Source organism: Ammodytes marinus, assembly GCF_949987685.1.
Source record: "Ammodytes marinus genome assembly, chromosome: 4".
Taxonomy (NCBI): Eukaryota; Metazoa; Chordata; class Actinopteri; order Uranoscopiformes; family Ammodytidae; genus Ammodytes; species Ammodytes marinus.
In genome coordinates this window covers 30,851,613-30,870,152 of record NC_137233.1, presented here as the reverse complement: position 1 = coordinate 30,870,152, position 18,540 = coordinate 30,851,613, and the positions used below count along the sequence as shown (strand labels likewise).

Here is an 18,540-nt window from a genome sequence, read left to right as displayed (position 1 = left end):
TGTTGTAGTGGCAGACATGCACAATGTCAATGTCCTGCCACACAACTGGGAAGGATTTTTTTTTATTAATTTTTATACAAGTTTTTTTATACAAATGTTCCACACAGAAAGACAGGAACATACAAAAGACGGAATATGACAAAACAAAATAAGAAATAAAACAGCCAGCACTCATTCAGCACAAAGAAAACAGGTCTTTCCCTCTTAATGTGTTTTTAAAGGATTTTTACATGTCTTCTGCCAAGTAACCATCCGGAAATAAACATTATGTAACTTGTTGGCAGATTTGGATTACAAAATTGTGTGTTGGGAGATTGATGCACGACACAATGGAAGAGCAATTGTATGTAGGCAAATCAAGGAAATAATGAAGTAATAATATTAAATGTACAGTTAAATGACAGTGTATTATTGGGGATCACGTTTACGTTTCTCCCCACATCAATACTGTTACGTAACACTGAGCCAAGCCTTCGCTCTCGCGGTGTTTTGTCAATGGAAGTGTCAGAGTGTCAACAACGGCCAGGCATCGAAACAGCAGCACTGTCCGGAGCAGGGAGGGAGGAGTCCAGAGGCTGTTTAAACGTTAGGTAAGATTACTCCATTTTCATATCATCTGATACCAAATGTGATATATTGTCAAATATATTCAGTCAATGTTCATGAAGCATGTGATGTTTTCACGCGACCGTGGCTTATTAAGAACAGCTTTCTTTAGCATTAGCATGCTAACGTTCACTACTTGGCGGACCTGTTAGTGTGAACACACACAGGGTAAGCTAAACCAGCTTCGGTTAGCGCTTAGCATTAGCCCAGCTAGATATGTTGTGACTTAAAATATTCGCTTTGCGAGGTGTATAATGCATTCATATATATGCTATTAGTTTCCAGGATGTTGGCTTCCATTGTCGTTATAATGACACCGCTGTCAGGTTTAGGAAACCAAGCGTGTCGGTGTGATTAGCAAAAAGGTTATGCTAGTTTAAGGCCCGTCTCTCATAAAGTCAGAGCTAGCCAAAGATTCAGCACTTTGGGTTAATATGTCCATGGTCCGTAACATAAGCTTCCCAGCTAGCTAAACAGCCAAACGACCTCGACAGGGATAGCCAGCTAGCGCCAATGACTTGGTGGCTCCGCGGAGCAGGTTGCACCATAGCTTGTTTTGGCTCTGCTGCCTCATCGCTCCCGTCGCCAAGACCCCGGTTATCCTCGAACGAATCCTAGTCAAATGCTTCAAAACAGGCCTCCCGTTTTCGTGTTTACCTCCTGACCAGTTGTCACCACCTTGATGACAGGTCAGCATGTATGCAATTAATGGCGGTAAACGGATGGTAGCTATCAACAGGTGCATCTATATCATGCAGACTGATGCTGCAGGTTGAAACATGTTCATGTTTACTTAAACACACACTCTTATCAGTCTGAAAACGTATCATTTGCATACTTTTGACAACGTTTACTACTGCACAATTGAACAGCTTCTTTTAAAATTCACAATTTCACGGATTTTCCTGTTTATAACATTTAATTATAAAATATGTATTTGCATTCTTTGACATTTGACTTATGTTCTCTATGTTGATGTGTATTGTGTTCACCATCAAACCACAGCAAATCCCTTGTGTGAACGTACCTGGCAGTAAACCACATGCTAACATAATATGTAATACAGTAATAACATTATTATTTGGCCCATGCCTGCCAATTGCGTTTTCTTTGTCGCCAATGGTCTAATGCCAGTATGTGACTTTATGAAAGTGACACTATTGAAGCATTCATGAAAAAAAACGATAACAAGTTGCTATTTGTTTTTGCTTTCTCTTGCAGAACATTTTTCTGAGATGGGGGACGATCGGCCTTTTGTATGCAATGCCCCAGGATGTGGGCAGGTATGATATCATAACGTTTTCATTCGTATGCCAAACCCTTTTCTTTCCTAACTGCATTTTATCACGTTACGTTGCCATTAATGTACTGTATGGATGTTGAGATTGTAGACAATGATCCAGACTGCTTTCACAGTGCCTTTCCATTGCTGTGGTGATATTCATCTGAAATCGTCTCTTATTACGTTGTTTGGATGAATTTTTCTGCAGCACAGCAGACACTGATGCCACACTTTATATTCTCTACATGGATACTATTTATATTTAGCTTTTTAAAAAAATTAAAATTTTATGTTTCTTTTCTGTGTGCAGCGATTCACAAATGAAGACCACCTGTCAGTCCACAAACACAAGCATGAGATGACATTAAAGTTTGGTCCTGCCAGAACAGACTCTGTGATCATTGCAGGTAATGACAAATAAATGATTTTTTTTTATTCCCTAAAGACCTGTATTGATATACTACTGTGATGTCCGATTAACATTATATATGCTTCCTTTTTTTTTTTTTTTTTTTTTGCAGACCAGACCCCCACACCCACACGTTTCCTGAAGAACTGTGAGGAGGTGGGGCTATTCAATGAGCTGGCCACTTCCTTTGAACAGGAGTTTGTCAAAGCACAATATGACGAGCAGAGGGCAAAACATCTGGTGAGGAAAAAAGGATGACCCCACAGTTTCCCTGCGTTCCAAATCGCATACATTTTCTTTTTACTACACTGCATACTAAAATACAGAAGAGTTTTAGGGCCACAGGAGAGATTTTTTTAATTTTATTTTCATTATGCCGAGAAATGTCAAGAATAAAGACAAATTGGAGTTAGTAGTGCATGTATGTATTTTCAGCATACCACAATTGATGTGCATGTATTGGGACATGCTAAATCTTTTTCTGGCTTACTTCATAGTAGGGAAGTATGGGTATTGGAACGCAGGGTTTGTTTCCTCAGGAGATCAGATCAAAATAATGCTCTGAAGGGTCATTCATCGTGTCCTCTCCGCTCTTAAGGCTGCCACTTTACAAACGCCGTCTGAAGTCAAAGATGAAGACGAGGGTCCTCTAGAAGTTGACTCTTCCTCTCCCGGAAGTCCAGATTCCTCGTCCAGCATGTCGGATGACAGCGAAGACTTACGGGAAAGAGCCAAGGTACAAACAATTAGACTTTGCTGGTTTACAGATTACCTCTTGATTTAAAATACTTGATCGCTTTCCAGTTCATGCAAACATTAATATGTTTATGAAAAAGAAAAAAGAAATGGCTCTGTTTGATTATTATTATTATTTTTTTTACCAACAGGAGATTCCCACAAAGCCTGTGGCGAGCTCCGCCCCCACTCCCACCATAGTGCGTCCAGGTTCCCTTCCCCTTCACCTGAGTAACAACCCACTACATCCAACTCTGCCATCTCCAACATCCGTCATCACGCAAACCCCGCCCTCCAACAGACTCAGGTAAAACTACCACGTGTTCCTGTCCTGAGCATTCTCTTGATGTGTCGTTGTCAAGTGCGTTATTTTCAAATCATCTTGTAGTAGCCTGGGGAAATGTAACATGAAAAAGAATATGTAAAAAGAAAAAAAAAACCTTATCTGATTTGTCAACAGCTCCCCAACAAGCGCCTACCCACTGGTGAGGCACCTCCCTAATGGCCAGACAGTCCCTCTCCTGCCCAGTCCTGTGCAGATGACCTCAGTTATATCTGTAAGTCCTTTACATAAGTAGAAGAAAAAAATGATGTATGTATATGATCAATTAGACGTTTTAATTTTTTTTCAATATATATTTTTTTATTTACCATGTCTGTCTGTTTCTCTCTCTCTCCCTCTTTGTCTGTCTCTCTCTGTCTGTGTGTATTTGTTGTAATGTGGAGCTTGCGAGGCCGGTCAACTCTGTTCCCAACATCCCTGGGATTCCAGGACCTCCATGTCGTGGGCCCAGCAGTGGCTCATCCTCCCCATCTGGGTATAGTCTGCACTCGGACACCAAGATGGTGAGAGTATTACTCATATTTACAACATTTTGTAGGCTCTTTGAAAATGGGATTTCATATGATGACATTCCAATCCCCCTTTTTTTTAATAGCTTTTTATATTATATAGCTTCAATGAACTTCATGGACTATGGTCTTTGTGTCTTTGTAGCGGCTGAAGGCAGCTTTAAGTCATCAGGGCACAGGGGCACAAGATGGGGCCGGTGGGGGGGCAGGATCCTTCCCTGCTGTCCCCCAGCGGCAGGAACAGAGCCAACAACCCTCTCAATACTCTGATGCCCCATCACCTGCCCAGCCCCAGGTGATTCGCGCGCCATATAAGCTTACATACAGATCCTACCTAGGCTGATCCTAGTTATCAATGCCTACAGTTTACAGAAAACTCTTGATTGACTTGATTGCATAAAACAACAATAGGTCCCCAAAGTACTACTCCTCCCCCCAAAGTCTCTTGAAAATCAAGCCCCCCCTTCGACCTAAACAAGGAGTATTTTGAACTAGAGCATATACAGTTGTTGTCATCGGTGACAGTGCTTTGACATTGATTCAAGCTGACCACAGCTGCTATTTTTGCTGCTTTTGTGCCTTTTTTGAGGAAAAGTAATAATCAGATCCTTCTGTTTGTGGCTAAATGAACTTATAATACAGTGCGTTCAAAACTAAGGACGTGCATGTAACACCCCCTCCTCCCATGTCCCAGGTGTCCCCTGCTCAGCCAACAGGAGGCCGGCGGCGGCGAGCTACAGAGATGGACCCTGATGAAAGGAGGCAGCGTTTTCTGGAGAGAAACCGCGCGGCCGCCTCCCGCTGCAGACAGAAAAGAAAAGTGTGGGTCAACTCTTTGGAGAAGAAGGCAGATGACCTCGTCAGCAACAATGTATCCCTGGCGGTGAGTCTTCCATTCCCCTGTCACTCCAGCGTTTTATCAGTAACTTTAAAACATGCTCAAAGATTGGTCTCCTTGATAATGTGACAAGCAGGGGCATGCTGGCTGCCTGATGATGCGTCTGCTGTGTGTTTTTGTGTTGCCTTTTTAGAGTGAAGTTACCTTGCTGAGGAATGAGGTGGCACAGCTGAAGCAGCTCCTGCTGGCCCACAAAGACTGCCCTGTTACGGTTATGCAGAAAAAAGCAGCTTTCTTAGGTAACCAGTTAAGGTCATTCTACCACTGACCAACCAGCCTTCCCCGCGCTGTGTCACTGCTGTTGTCAGGATCCATCTATCACCTCACCCCATCTAATGTGCTCTTTTTACTCGCTCACCTCTCTTAAGGGTGAATGTTTCTGTCTCTGTCTCTAGCTGCAGGAGGAGAGGAAACCTCCAGGGATACTTCCACTGAACCCATTGGCTCCCCGGCAGCAGTCATCCAGCACGGGCCGTCGCCTCCCGCCTCGGCCCCCAGCCCAGGGCCCACCATCAACGGCTTGAGCGTCCGCGCTGCGGAGGCGGTTGCTATGTCGGTGTTGGCCGGCATGGGATCGGGCCAGCCTGGAGGGATCGTCATGGCCACGCAGCCATCCCCGAGATGATGTGCTGACGCAGGTAGCCAGTATGAACTCGAGTGGCATTCGGAGCCTGGACTGGTGCACAGTGTTTGAAAAAGGAGGGACCTGCCATCAGCTCCCACCCCAGACTTAAGATGCTCTTCTCCCCTTACAGCCAATGATAATCACACATAAACACGGCACAGTGCCTCCGTCATCCCTCCAGGCTCCCTGTTCAGAGAAGCTTCGTTACTCTCTCTATGTATATATGAATAACACGTTGTTGGACACTCACTCTGCAGGGTTTGGGGTCATTACTTGTTTGGTTATGACAGTTGCCGTTTGGTTTTAAATTGGGAAGAAAGGTATGATTGAAAATATCTTTATGTCAAAAAGGTGAGTCAATGAGTCAAAATCATCCTTTTATTTTAAATTGCACTTAGAAATGCAGCTTCAATCCAACTATGTACACACAGGCTGTGATGCGGTTGACTGCTTTCCAGGCTGATATTTGGACTTGTATTTTTCAATGGTAGAAAATATTTCTATGCCTAGTACTGGTCGTTGATATCATGTTTAACTGATTTTGTGAAAGGACGGTGAATGATTGGCTGGCCGATTGTAGTAAATGCAGCCTGGAAAGTGTTTCTAATGCTTTTTTTGGTTTTTACTTTTCCACCTTTTTGCTTTTAGTTTTCTGTCTTTTATCAGTTTTGTTTTAATTCTCCTTAAAACACTTGACGGTTTAGTCAGCCGAGTGCAAAACAAACCAAATTGGAGACATGTACACAGATTACCCTGTGAGTGTGTGCCTGACTGTACCATCCTTTATCAAGCCATTTTGAATGGATGTCATTACATTTAGTCGTGTATGTATCAAACCCTATTTGACTGCATGGACTACTCGAGGCTGAAGAATACCACTGTGTGTTTGTGCAATCATACTATCACTGTTTTGTTGTTCTGCTTTTCATCTGTTTTTATAACATGACGTTATCGATGCAAAAATCATCCTTGTTATGTAAAGGATTCCATCCTCAGTCCTAATGTAACACACTAAATTGTTAACTTTAGAACACCTTTAAATGATAATCAAAACATAACAGATTTAAGTCATTTATCCTGGCATTTCAGTTTGAGGAAAGAGTAGTGCAATATATTTTTCTATGGAATACCATTGTTCTTGCATTTAGTCTATGTGTGTAGCCCAGCCGCTTGAGAATGGATTGGTCTATTTTAGTTGAAAGCTTAAAGTTGTGACGTGACTAGGAAAAAATGTGAAGGTGAGTATATTCTTGAATGAAAGAGCAGTGATTAGTGCACATGTGTATAGAATTACAGATGTCCTGGTTGTGGATGCTTTCCAACATTTGAAAAGCTGTCTTGTATCATAAAGTAGACTTTATACTTGTGCAAGGTGCTTTTTTTCTTTTCTTTTCTTTTTCTTTTTTTTTTCTTTATTTTACGTTGCAGATTATTTTATACCGCATTGTACTTCCAAGACTTATCACATTGTTTTCCCCCTCTTGTCAATCTGTTTGTTTTTATTTTTTAAATAACATGTTATTGTTTTAATATGTACATTTTTCTCTGTGGGCATGTATGTTTTTTTTTCCATCATGTGATCGTATGTCCCTTTTTATTTGATAAAGAGGATAGATGTCTTTTATGTGTTTTTAACAGGTTAAACCACATGACAAAAAAATGTCTCAAAAACCTATGTATGGTGGGAGTTTGTCCAATACTCAGGCCTCAAGATGGGAAAAATTACTTGTGTAGCCTATTGTCTCAACTAGATAAGTTGTCTCTGGCAAAATAATAAAATAAATTAATTAAATAAATTCATCAGTATTTATTTTGTACCTCATGTATAAGAAATGTAATCTTTTGGGGCGCCCTTAGCTCAGTTGGTAGGGCGTCCTCCCCCCCGGGCCGGGCCCAGCAGCAGACCTGGGTTCGATTCCCGCCCGTGGTCGTTTTCTGCATGTCGTTCCCCTCTCTGCCCCATTTCACCTCTGTCTCTTCAAACTGTCAAATAAAGCATGAAAAATGCCCAGAAATATCTTTAAAAAAAAATAGGGGAGACCAGGTACAGTTGTAACACGGGACGGTTGTAACACCTTGAATTCCTCCAATCAGAAACAAGCTAGAGTGATGACACTCACTGTGCTCATTCTCCGTCAGTTTCCCTCCTTTCATTCAAAAGGAGAGCCACATCAGATACTTCAAGAAGAAGTCATCAACAAAAGTCTGTTTTTGAGGTAAAACACTCTACTTTTCTTACAGATGTACTTTTTTGGATTCTGTCCTTATATCAAATGTTTATGAATCCAAACAAGTATTATTAGAATCACTGTTTTCAGCTAAAAGTAAAAATGGCTAACAAGTGTCAAACTAGCATTTAAGCTAGCTCACGTGAGATGAAAACATGGTTGGTGATACTGGGACAGTTGTAACACCCTGTTACAATTAACACACACATATACCTGTTTGAGGTAGTGAATCTTGGCCTTGATCTCATGTTTGAGGTTGTGTGTTATAATCATTAAATCAATCTCATGTTTGAGGATGTATGATCTATACTCATTAAATACATTTCTTGCATTGTAATTTGATGGCTTCTTTTTTGTCATGCAGTATGAAAAAAGGTAATGTTTAGTTAATAGTCACAATAATATGACTGATCAATAATATCTTTCATTTTGAGTATATGATTGATTAATTCTGAATATTGTAGACCTGTTACAACTGTCCCTGACATGCGTTACAACTGTCCCTGTATACTGGGACAGTTGTAACAGTAGAGAGTCTGAATTATAATTAATTTAGCAACCTTTACACATTTCATAAAACCACTTAAATACATTGTTTCAGTAGCTAACAGATTGAAGTTTATAATATAACAAAGGTTACTCTAGTTTAAATGGTTTTGGATTTATCGCAAAAAGTGTTACAACTGTAGCCTACCTGGTCTCCCCTAATCTTTCATAAACCCAATTAAACGTCACACAATTATGGCGCGAGCTGCTTAAGAAATATAAAACAATACACAACATCAATAATAGGGGTCACATTAAAGCGATTTAAATTGTGCATATTACACAAAATTGAGCGGTGACATGTCATTTCCTGCAGCCATCTTTATTTGAAACATAAGGCAATTTTGAGAAATCTGTACAAATCTTTCATTATGGAGCATTCGGTATATTTTTCATCGGGACAGCACAGCAACAAGGCATTGCTACATCACAAATCATCACAGTTTTCTCTCGTTTAAACGAACACAGTAAAGATAGTTCAGGAGGGGTTCCGACTATCACCTGAGGAAGGGGGCGGCAGGTGAGTCGGCTCTAAAGGAATGCTGTGTAAAAAAAACACGACAGCAGAGGGAGCAGAGAGTCCGCTCGGTCCCACGATCCTGTCACAGCAATTAGCATCAGCTCTGGTCATGTGACTGACAGACTCCTCCGGCGAGTTGTTCCCATCTCTCCCACAGTCATGGCGGTGTCCGGGACTCGCGAAGATGGAGTAAACACCGCCGCCACTACTACGAGTACATCTTGATTTTTATTATTTCTTTTAGCTTTAATGCTGGACTGTACCCGCTGTCATCCGAGATATCGCAAACATCCTGCTGGCTGCTGCTGTGCTTCCAACGATGGCCGACCGCGGCGTTGATCTGTCGGCTCTGCCTAAAGAGGTCAGGGACCATCTGGCGGAGTTGGACCTGGAGCTCTCCGAAGGTAAGGGCTTCCCATACAGCGGGTCTGGGGTGCTTTTGAAGCTGCGGCGGCGACGAATTGCCGAAACGAAACTCCCGAGCGTGTTTTGAAGCGAGCTACAGTCAGCTGGGTGATACTCAGTGCTGCCGCAGTGGATCCAAGCACGACTAGCCTACAACAAATGAGAAAAACACACTGACCTCCTTTTCAAGCTGTCATTTCTCCATCAACTAGGCTATCCTATCCTGGTTGCCTTTTTGCCATTTTTTTTCTTGTTCATAGCAATTTGCGTAGATTGTGAGCTTGTGTGTTTTTGTATGTTGCCCATCTTATATGTTTTTAGTCCCCCAATCTTTGTTCTTGTTCTGATCCAAATGATCTCCCTGCATGTTTCTTCTAGATTGCTAATCAGCACAGCGGACATAAACATGTATTAAGCATAAACACTCTTGTCAAGGAAAATGGGTCAAGTTAGTCATCCCACAGGCCCTGTGTGTGTGTGTGTGTGTGTGTGTGTGTGTGTGTGTGTGTGTGTGTGTGTGTGTGTGTGTGTGTGTGTGTGTGTGTGTGTGTGTGTGTGTGTGTGTGTGTGTGTGTGTGTGTGTGTGTGTGTGTGTGTGTGTGTGTGTGTGTGTGTGTGTGTGTGTGTGTGTGAGTGAGTGCGAGTGCAGCCTCAGACAGCAGTGGGTTGTCCTCAGACCCTGAACCTGAAGCAGATCTAAGCAGGGCTATTTTGTTTTAATGCGAATGAAATGAGAATATGTTGCTGGGCTGTTATGCAAGTCTCCTCCTCACACTGTGAATCACAGGAGCAGCAGCTTGATTGGTGCTGTGCAGATCTCAGGTGCCCGGGGGTGGATGAGTAATGTAATGTTTCACATGGAGAGCCATGTATGGGCCACAACTAATGATGCATCAGTTGCTTTTGCAAGATAGACGCTCACACACACACACACACACGCGCGCACACACGCACGCACACACACACACACACACACACACACACACACACACACACACACACACGTTGGAACTGTCCTCCCCACGTTGGCGGACAGAAAGAAACTTGACTTCACTTGAGAAAACCTATTGCTGGGGACAATGTGCCGTCATTACCGTGCACTTGTTCAGCCTGTTTTATTCACTTCAGCAGTAACAACACTGTCGGTGTCAAGTGTGTTTTTCCCTCATTCATGAAAAGGCAACACATGTCACAGAACATGTGTTGGACCATTTGAATAGACAAACTAACTGGCAGTCATTTACCTGCACAGCGATTTTTGCCAAAGTCAGATTCACAGGGTGTCACAGAGCAGTGTGTTGGTGCTTTGACCTGAGCTGCTGTAGAGCTGTGTGTTCTGGTTAATAATAGACACCAATTAACTATGTGATAATGAGGCTGAGTAAATGGAGGAGGGGATGTTCACTCTGTGTTCAAATCACTTAACATGTGCGAAAGGCAGTGGATGATGGGGGATCACTGTGTAATCAAGTGTGTAACATGCGCTGGAATACAGTCATTGTAAATGAATAACAGCAATATTCATCCTATAACACTTGTTTTTTGTAGTAAGGCAGGTTTAGTAACACACTGTTGTTTTTAGCTTTGTGATACGATCTTAAACATCATTAGTTTTGTGAGGCTTTGACTGACGTGCCATAGAGCCCATAGGGAAGCCTTTCATTTTGGACACCGTTTCAGTCATCTTCACTAGAGGCTCAAGTCTTTAAACGCTATTTTTTAAGGAACACATAACAAATTAGGTCAGAATGTCTAGTGCAAATTACATAACAAAACAAAACACTTATATAAACAATATTATTTACAGTCCAACACACAGAGATATTCACTTTACACTGTGCTGTAAAACAGAGAGGATTACAATTGTCGACGGTTTTATGTCGAGTGAGTCATTTTTAAACGTTGATGGTTATTTTTTGCAAAGTAAATGAGAAACCTGTTGTCAAGTTCAAGTCATGTTCTCTTCATGTATCTATCAGGTCTTTCTGTAATAAAACTGACTGGAGTCAGAATGGAGTTGAAGTGTGACTCGAGTCTCCTCCTCTTGTATGTACAGTGTTCAGTGTTTCTGGAAACAGATGCTGCTTTGCCTGACTGAAGAAGCCAAAGCTTGTCTATTGACAGACAGAACAATCAGCAGTCTTTGAGCACAGTAATAGAGTCAACTGTGACAGTTGTTGCCGTTTGAAAAGCCCAAGTGTAAATGAGTGGTAACGAGACACTCCCAGAGCGACTGGCCCTCACATCTATCTTCTCTGTAACTTTAGACCAGAGATGCCTCTTCCACTAATAAAAAGGCTTGGTGCTGTCCAGATGCCCTGCTTCTCCTATTCACATCTACCAGTGCAGTTAAGTGTGTCCGCCGTCTGCTCAACGGCACTCGCTGACGGCACCATGCGAGCAGCAGCCGGCTGCCAAATCAGTCTGAAACTCTCTCATAGATATCTCTTACATAGCAACAATCAACCCATTGTTGTCCTGATACATGGGACTCCCCTAGCAACAAACAGAAGAAAATATGCATCAGCATTTTTTTTGTACAGCAATAGTTGTGGGCTGCAGTGTGTGTGTGTATGTGTGTGTGTGTGTGTGTCTGAGAGAGAAAGAGAGCAACTCCACCTACTTTAGCCTCTGTGACTGTAAGGACACAAAGCAAACCATTGAGGGGATCAAAGACTCTGTGATTGAGCCGGACTGGAATTTAGAGCACTAAACCACAACTGTTTAAGCTGCTCCGCTTGGGAGTGTGTGTTGGGCATTGTAGTGTCTGCAGCTCCTGTATTTTGTATTGTGTGTGTGTGTGTGTGTGTGTGTGTGTGTGTGTGTGTGTGTGTGTGTGTTTGTGTGTGTGTGTGTGTTTGTTTGTGTGTGTGCATGTGTGCGTGAGTGTGTGTGCGCGTGTGTGTGCACATGTGTGTGAAAGTGACCAGAGATGTTTTTTGCTTTGTCCAGATGCTGTTCACACACAAGGGGAAAGGCAGCGCATGGCATCAAATGGTCTGCTCAGGTTCATAGTGTTGTTTTTTCATCCTTTAAACAGATATGTACTGATCTGAATCATGATCATGTACAGTCTGAGAATGTGTTTTATTCTGACAATGACAAAGTTATTGTATGGCCCAGTGTTCAGACAAAACAAATGCACAATCTGAGCTGTTTTTCAGGTCTGAATCCTTCCTCACAATAACAGTCCACTTCTCTGTGAGGCTGTTCTGAAATAAAGGGGTGCTTAGAACCAAATGTGGAAATCTAGCACTCTAGCAGTCTAACACGCTCCCAACGCCAGTATACTTGTGGATCATGCCACCATTTGACCTGATGATTGTGCTGGAGACAAAGTCAGAGGATCACCATCCCTCCTAACGTGAATGTGTCCAAAGTTCAGGGCAATCGATCCAACAGTCGTCAGCAAACAGATCTACCAACGGACTAGTCTTTGCTATCCCTAGTGCTAGAATGCTAACATGGCAACAGAAAAAATCACACATAATGTAAGTTTATTTACATCTGTCTGCGCTATTATCGATACATTACAGATGATGCATAGCCCGACTCAAAAAACTTAATGCATGCCATGTGCACCATCCTATTTCATATGTATGTGGCTGTTAAAAAAATGCATCACGTATTATCCAGCAAAGCAGACATTACAGATTGCACAGCTACATGCAGTAATTTACTCTAGTCCCTGTCCTAGTTTGATTGCTGTCTAGTTCTCTGCTGGAAGTGTTTTTGGGCAGATAAGGACGTGTTAGATGCTCTATGGATGAGGGTCCATCCCGCCGCCTGTCTGCGTTGCTGTGGAGGATGGCAGGGTTTTCATCTCTGCAGCCTGTTCCACACAGAGAGAGAGAGAGAGGGGAGAGAAGAGAGAGTGAGAGTGGAAGAGAGAGGAAAGAGAGAGAGAGATGGAAGAGAGAGAGGAGAGAGAGATGGAAGAGAGAGAGTGAGAGTGAGAGTGGAAGAGGAATGAGAGATTACGGATTGTGCATGCGTCCCTCAATCTAGGTCACAGAGCATCAGGGGGCAACAAGCCTGGCTCATTTAGCCTGTGAGTCACACTGGGCCAGGGCTGCTGCTGCTGGGGATCTCTCTCTCTCTCTCTCTCTCTCTCTCTCTCTCTCTCTCTCTCTCTCTCTCTCTCGCTCTTCCTCTCTCTCCCACCCTACCCTACTACCACTGCCTGTTTCCCCCCATACCGCTGTTTTGGACAATTCCATATTACATACCTAAAAAAACATTTCAACTTCACCACATTGTCTGTGGAACTCAGCACCGAATCCCATTACTAGTTCTTAATATGCCCCCAAAGTTTTTATTTTCTACAACTTCTGGGCACTGTAGTTTTATTTAGTTTTATTTAAAGCAATCATTAGTTAGATGGATGGATGGATAGATGGATAGATAGATAGATAGATAGATAGATAGATAGATAGATAGATAGATAGATAGATAGATAGATAGATAGATAGATAGATAGATAGATAGATAGATAGATAGATAGATAGATAGATAAACTTTATTGTCCATCTTGTTGGAAATTTGTCTTTGGCATCTCCCAAATGAAACACAAAAAACATAAACATTACACAACAACAGTACAACATAACGTAACATGTTTAGCTGTGAATTAATGCACAGTAGTTGCACCGGTGAGTATGTATGACATTGTGTATGTGGGATTTAGAGCTGAAACGATTATTCGCTGAACAATTGAGTTCTGGTGAGGAATGAACTACAGTGCCCATGTCCATCATTGTTGACGGAACGGGCTACCCAGTGCAACAATGCGGCTCACCGAGGTGTTTTTAATAATTGGACTATAGAACTTTATGGTGCAAAATAACAGACTACACAAGGTATTAGGTACACAGACAATACTTGCAATAATGAATTATTGGTTTTGGTCTTTTCATGTTTAGTTTTCTATGACAGTTGGAAAAACATACAACATCACGACATGTATCCTTTACGACCGCTGGGCACGTGTGTGTGTCACTGTGCTCACGCGCCGCCCAGCTGCTCTTGCGTGTGTGTGTACACCCAGCAATGACAGGGACAGGAAGGAAGCTGATTTGGCCTATCTATTTAAAAAGCTCATTAACTGCAGGAGAGGAGCTGCACTCTGAACTCCAGCCAGCGCCCCAAGGCCAAAAAGATTTTGCTTTTAAACAGCAAAAAGAGAGACTCATACGCTACCCATATCACACAGAAACACAACAACAGGATTCTTTTTTTTTTATTGTATTATATAATACAGCACACAGAGCCACTGACACAAACAAACACACACAAATAAGCACAGGGCGCTATGGAGCCTAGTGCAGGCTGAATAATTTAGATAAGACTTGAGCACACCTCTATGTAGACATGCACTGCGTACTGGGTGGCTGCTGAACCATCTCACTTTCAAGTCCACAGTGAACTGCAGGTGTGCTGTCAAACCTCCTCCGGCTAAGTTGTGCTCTAGCAACACTTCCCGTATAATTAGGTTAACCGTCCTCTGATCTATTTGCTCTATCTTCTACTTCTGCAGGTTGTAAGTAAAAGAAACTCATGGAATGACAGTGGATTGGAGAGTGGTTTGGTCACTGTGCTGTTCACTGAATTATTTAAAAAAAAAGTGGCAAGTGGAAATAGCTGCAGTCAGATTGCCTGTAGCACGTGCTCAGGCCACTGAGTCCGCTGCCATTTGATCCAAGTTTACTAAGGTGACGTGTTACTCTCTACTTTCTGTTAACTGACTAAGCTCACTTGCACTGTCTGTTGTTTGTGTTTTGAGTCTGTGCTTGTTCAATAGAAAGGAAATTTCAGTGTGGTTATATTTTGATAAATCGCATAATCCATTAAACGTTAAACAGGAACAAGTTCCCATTGCACCTATAGCCCTGAAACAATAAGTTGAATGACTGAAAAATAATCCGCAAATGTTTTGATAATTGTTTAAATCCTTTATCAGTTATAATAACAAAAATAGAGCACCTATTATCTGATTTGATTACTGAAATACGTGATTGGTAGATTTCTTCAGTGATAAAAAAAAAATGAAAAATAATAGTTGCCGCGCCAGCTGCAGTTGCTTGTTTTATCTGACCAACAGTTCAAAACCCAAATGTATTAGATTTTCAGTGAGAAATCTTTTCGCATGATTTATTCATGTGAAATAATTTATTTGATTAATTATTTCTCTGTAAATTGACTGATCAACACCAGAATGAAAAAAAAAAACATATATTTTTTTTATCTCACTCATATGTCAGTATTTGGTCTCATCGAAGGGTGCTGGCCTCTATCAGCCCTGATGGTTTTACATCTCATGTTCCCTCATGCTCCTACCACAGGGGCCCGGTTGCTATGGACACAGCAACACATTTGTGCATGTGGTGGCCCCCGTGCCCTTCCCCTAACCCCCTCCCCCTGTTTACAAACACTTTTTTACCTAGTGACTTTTCTTTATAAACCCCTCTCCAGATTAGAGCGGCCATATGTTGGGGTCGCACGTTCAGTAACACAGTGGAGCGCTCTGCTAAGCTGCTAAATCCATTACAGAGGAAACATGAGGTTTCTTTCTCCCACCCCGTCATAACGTGTCCACTAGCGTTGTTTTACCAAAGGATGCTCTTGAGGCCAGCCCTCAGCATCCTCTAATAATCCACAGTACCATGGTGCCTAATCTACAGACCCTAACCATCACCCACCTGAACAAGATCTGATATCAAGTTTTTTTTTTATTGGATTTATTTGGAACATTTTTACTGGTCCTATTAAATTGGATTTACTGTATTATAAATCTGTATATTATACTGTATAATAAACTGCCTTTTTTACCAATAATCCAGGTTTTGTATTTTGTTGTCTGTTAAAACTTCCCGGTAATTCTTTGTAAAGATATATATTTTTTTCCACCTATAGCACCTGTTGTCTGAGTCAGTTCCCCCAGTTGTCTGGTTGTTTCTTTAATTAAAATTTTCCTTATGTGCTTTGGGCTTTTGAGGGAATGTATCTTCTTTTCTTTCTGGTTGGGCTTGGTCCGAAACCTTTGCTATTGTTAGACATTGAGACATATTGTAAGTGGAATTTGGCCGTACAAAATAAACTTGACTTGACTGCAGCATCTGCTCACCAGATCACCTTCAAAGACGAAGAATCAAACTTTGGGCGCTTTTGAACTTTTGCTGGCAGGACTTGACACCGTCTCTCAGCACGCAGAGAACAACTGCCCGCTATTTTTTGTTGTTAGTAACGGAAACAACAACAAAAGAAAAATCCGGTGAATATTCCTCTGGGTATCAGATCTTGCTTCAGACACATTATCACTTGGTTTCCCCCTGTTGTCGTCATGGTCACGTGACCACGCCCACTACCTACTCACAGTGTGTCATACCTGTGTGCACATCCGTAAGGTGGATACACTCATATCTGGGTTATATGGCAATTGTAACAGCTTTGCCACTAAGGGTTGACGTGTGTGTAAACTGTAGTGTGTCAGGTGTGTCAGCCACACCCTTCTTTTTCCCTGTCTGGCTGCAGAGCACAGGGAGAGAAGAAAAAGTTGTCAAGGTGGAAGGAAGCCACTGGCTGAGTCATTTCTTCCTTTCAGTAAACCTGATGCACTTTACCCCTCTTCTGCTTTGTAACCCCTGTCATTAGTTTTACTGGCTCTCAAGGGCCTGCATACGTATGTGATTGTGTGTGTGTGTGTGTGTGTGTGTGTGCGGCATGCATGCATTTGTGTGTGTGTGGGTGGGTGGGGGGGGGGGGGGGGTCGTCACTCCCTGTTGGAGTTAGGTTTAACACATGTGTGGAGTGAAACCTGATTCACTGTGTTACCTGAGTCACCACACCCTGCCTGCTATTCCAAAGGGAGAAAATCCCTAGAGACATGCAAAGAAAGTGTGTGTGTGTGTGTGTGTGTGTGTGTGTGTGTGTGTGTGTGCACGTGCGCGTGTGTGTGTGTGTGTGCGTGAGAGTAAGGGCTTAGGGCTTTTCAACCTCCCCAATGCCTGTAATACCAGTTTTATTGTGCCAGTCTGTGTATCTACTTGTAATGCCTCTCCTTTTGAAATATAATATGTGGTCAAAAAATTATGTATTTTAAAAAGCGGTTTCTTATTTCCGGACGTTTTTCGATACCCTTGTTTTTTACTGTTCTCTGTTTTACATTACTGTCACATAAACAATGTTTACAGAGAAAAGTGATATACTAAGAGCAGCACTGACTGTAATACAACCAGACAATACACAATCTGACGCATGACATGAGTTTATTCAGTCGACTGTAAAGGATTTATGACTTTATTAATGAGTTGCAGTATGTAAGTGTGAATGACACAAAGTGACACAATTGTATGGTCAAATGCCCTCGGTCAAACTGAAACAGTTTCTTAGACTATTTGGACCAAAACACTATTTTCGTTTTCATTCCAGCTTTATTTATACTGGAGAGATCATTATGGGGTGACCCTCATTACCAATGACAGCTAGTCAAACTAAACAATGCAAAGCGAAAACAACAACACAAACACAACGTACAATGCAAATACAAGCTGATAAAAAGAGACAAAACCATTGAAACATTTAGACAGCGATGTAGAATTGCTGCAATGAAGAATACGTGGCTAAAAGTACAATTTAGAGTTTAGAAGATTTAAGATAACATGTCTAAATTGGTTAAAGGGTGATAAGGGTACCTAAAAATCACGATTAAAAATATGCTTCATCCACTGGTAAAACATATTTCTGGTGAGTTCAATGCTATTAAGTGAAAGCTCAAAAACACCTAGAATATTTACATTTGATGCTATGTGTAACCATAAAAAAACAAAACTGCAAGTGTTAGATTTGAATGTTTTAATCAGCTTAAACATCACAGCTTGAACGAAGAGCTGGTCCAATCTGATCCAAAATATATCTTATCTTGGTCAGGCATTGTGTTAAATAGGAGGATTTTTTTTTTACAACCATAAGACCATCTAAAAAATGAAACTAGAGTAAAACATGGAGGCTGAGGGGGTTATTAATAAAGATTGATTTAGGTTTTCAATTTGGTTTACATTCAAAAAAGCATTAAGGCCTTATGCGTCTTTCACACATTAACCTTCGTGCTCTTGTTGACACACTTGAACTGAACTGTTGAACTCTGAACTGTTGACTCCTCCACTGAGGTTTGTTTGGTGGCTCCCAAACAGACAGCAAGTTTACACATGCATAAACACACACTTGTCATGCCACATACATAGACTTCTAAACGTATAGTAGTACGTACTCCTAACTTTGACTTTTTATAATAACTTTCTTTATAATACCACCATTAATAGTTACACAGTGCTTCTAAATCATACAATGTAAAGATACTAATAATTAAATAAGATCCAAAACACAACATATAAAACAAGACAAAATATTTCAAGTAGCTACAACGAATGCCATCGGTT

The 18,540-nt window shown here is 41.6% G+C and overlaps 2 protein-coding genes across 4 annotated transcripts in view; both read left to right on the top strand.

Annotated features, from left to right (window-relative positions):
* Positions 1-517: 517 nt before the first annotated feature.
* Positions 518-7,168, top strand: atf7b (activating transcription factor 7b). 3 transcript variants are annotated; one of them, XM_080026362.1, is made up of 12 exons: positions 518-590; positions 1,828-1,889; positions 2,199-2,295; positions 2,410-2,537; positions 2,896-3,033; positions 3,185-3,339; positions 3,493-3,589; positions 3,759-3,878; positions 4,030-4,179; positions 4,579-4,767; positions 4,916-5,021; positions 5,178-7,168. In XM_080026362.1, exons 2-12 carry the CDS (start codon positions 1,842-1,844, stop codon positions 5,405-5,407), a joined length of 1,458 nt encoding a protein of 485 aa, XP_079882488.1. In that variant the 5' UTR covers positions 518-590; positions 1,828-1,841; the 3' UTR covers positions 5,408-7,168. The 3 variants fall into 3 exon arrangements, with proteins under 3 accessions (XP_079882488.1, XP_079882490.1, XP_079882489.1); XM_080026364.1 differs by having other exon boundaries at positions 5,151-5,290; XM_080026363.1 differs by lacking the exon at positions 4,030-4,179.
* A 1,558-nt stretch (positions 7,169-8,726) lies between these two features.
* dip2bb (disco-interacting protein 2 homolog Bb) overlaps positions 8,727-18,540 on the top strand; it is a 42,790-nt gene continuing 32,976 nt past the window's right edge. The window contains exon 1 of the mRNA XM_080026361.1: positions 8,727-9,105. Within this exon, the coding sequence (XP_079882487.1) occupies positions 9,021-9,105 (85 nt within the window). The 5' untranslated portion in view covers positions 8,727-9,020. The remainder of the gene's footprint in view (positions 9,106-18,540) is intronic.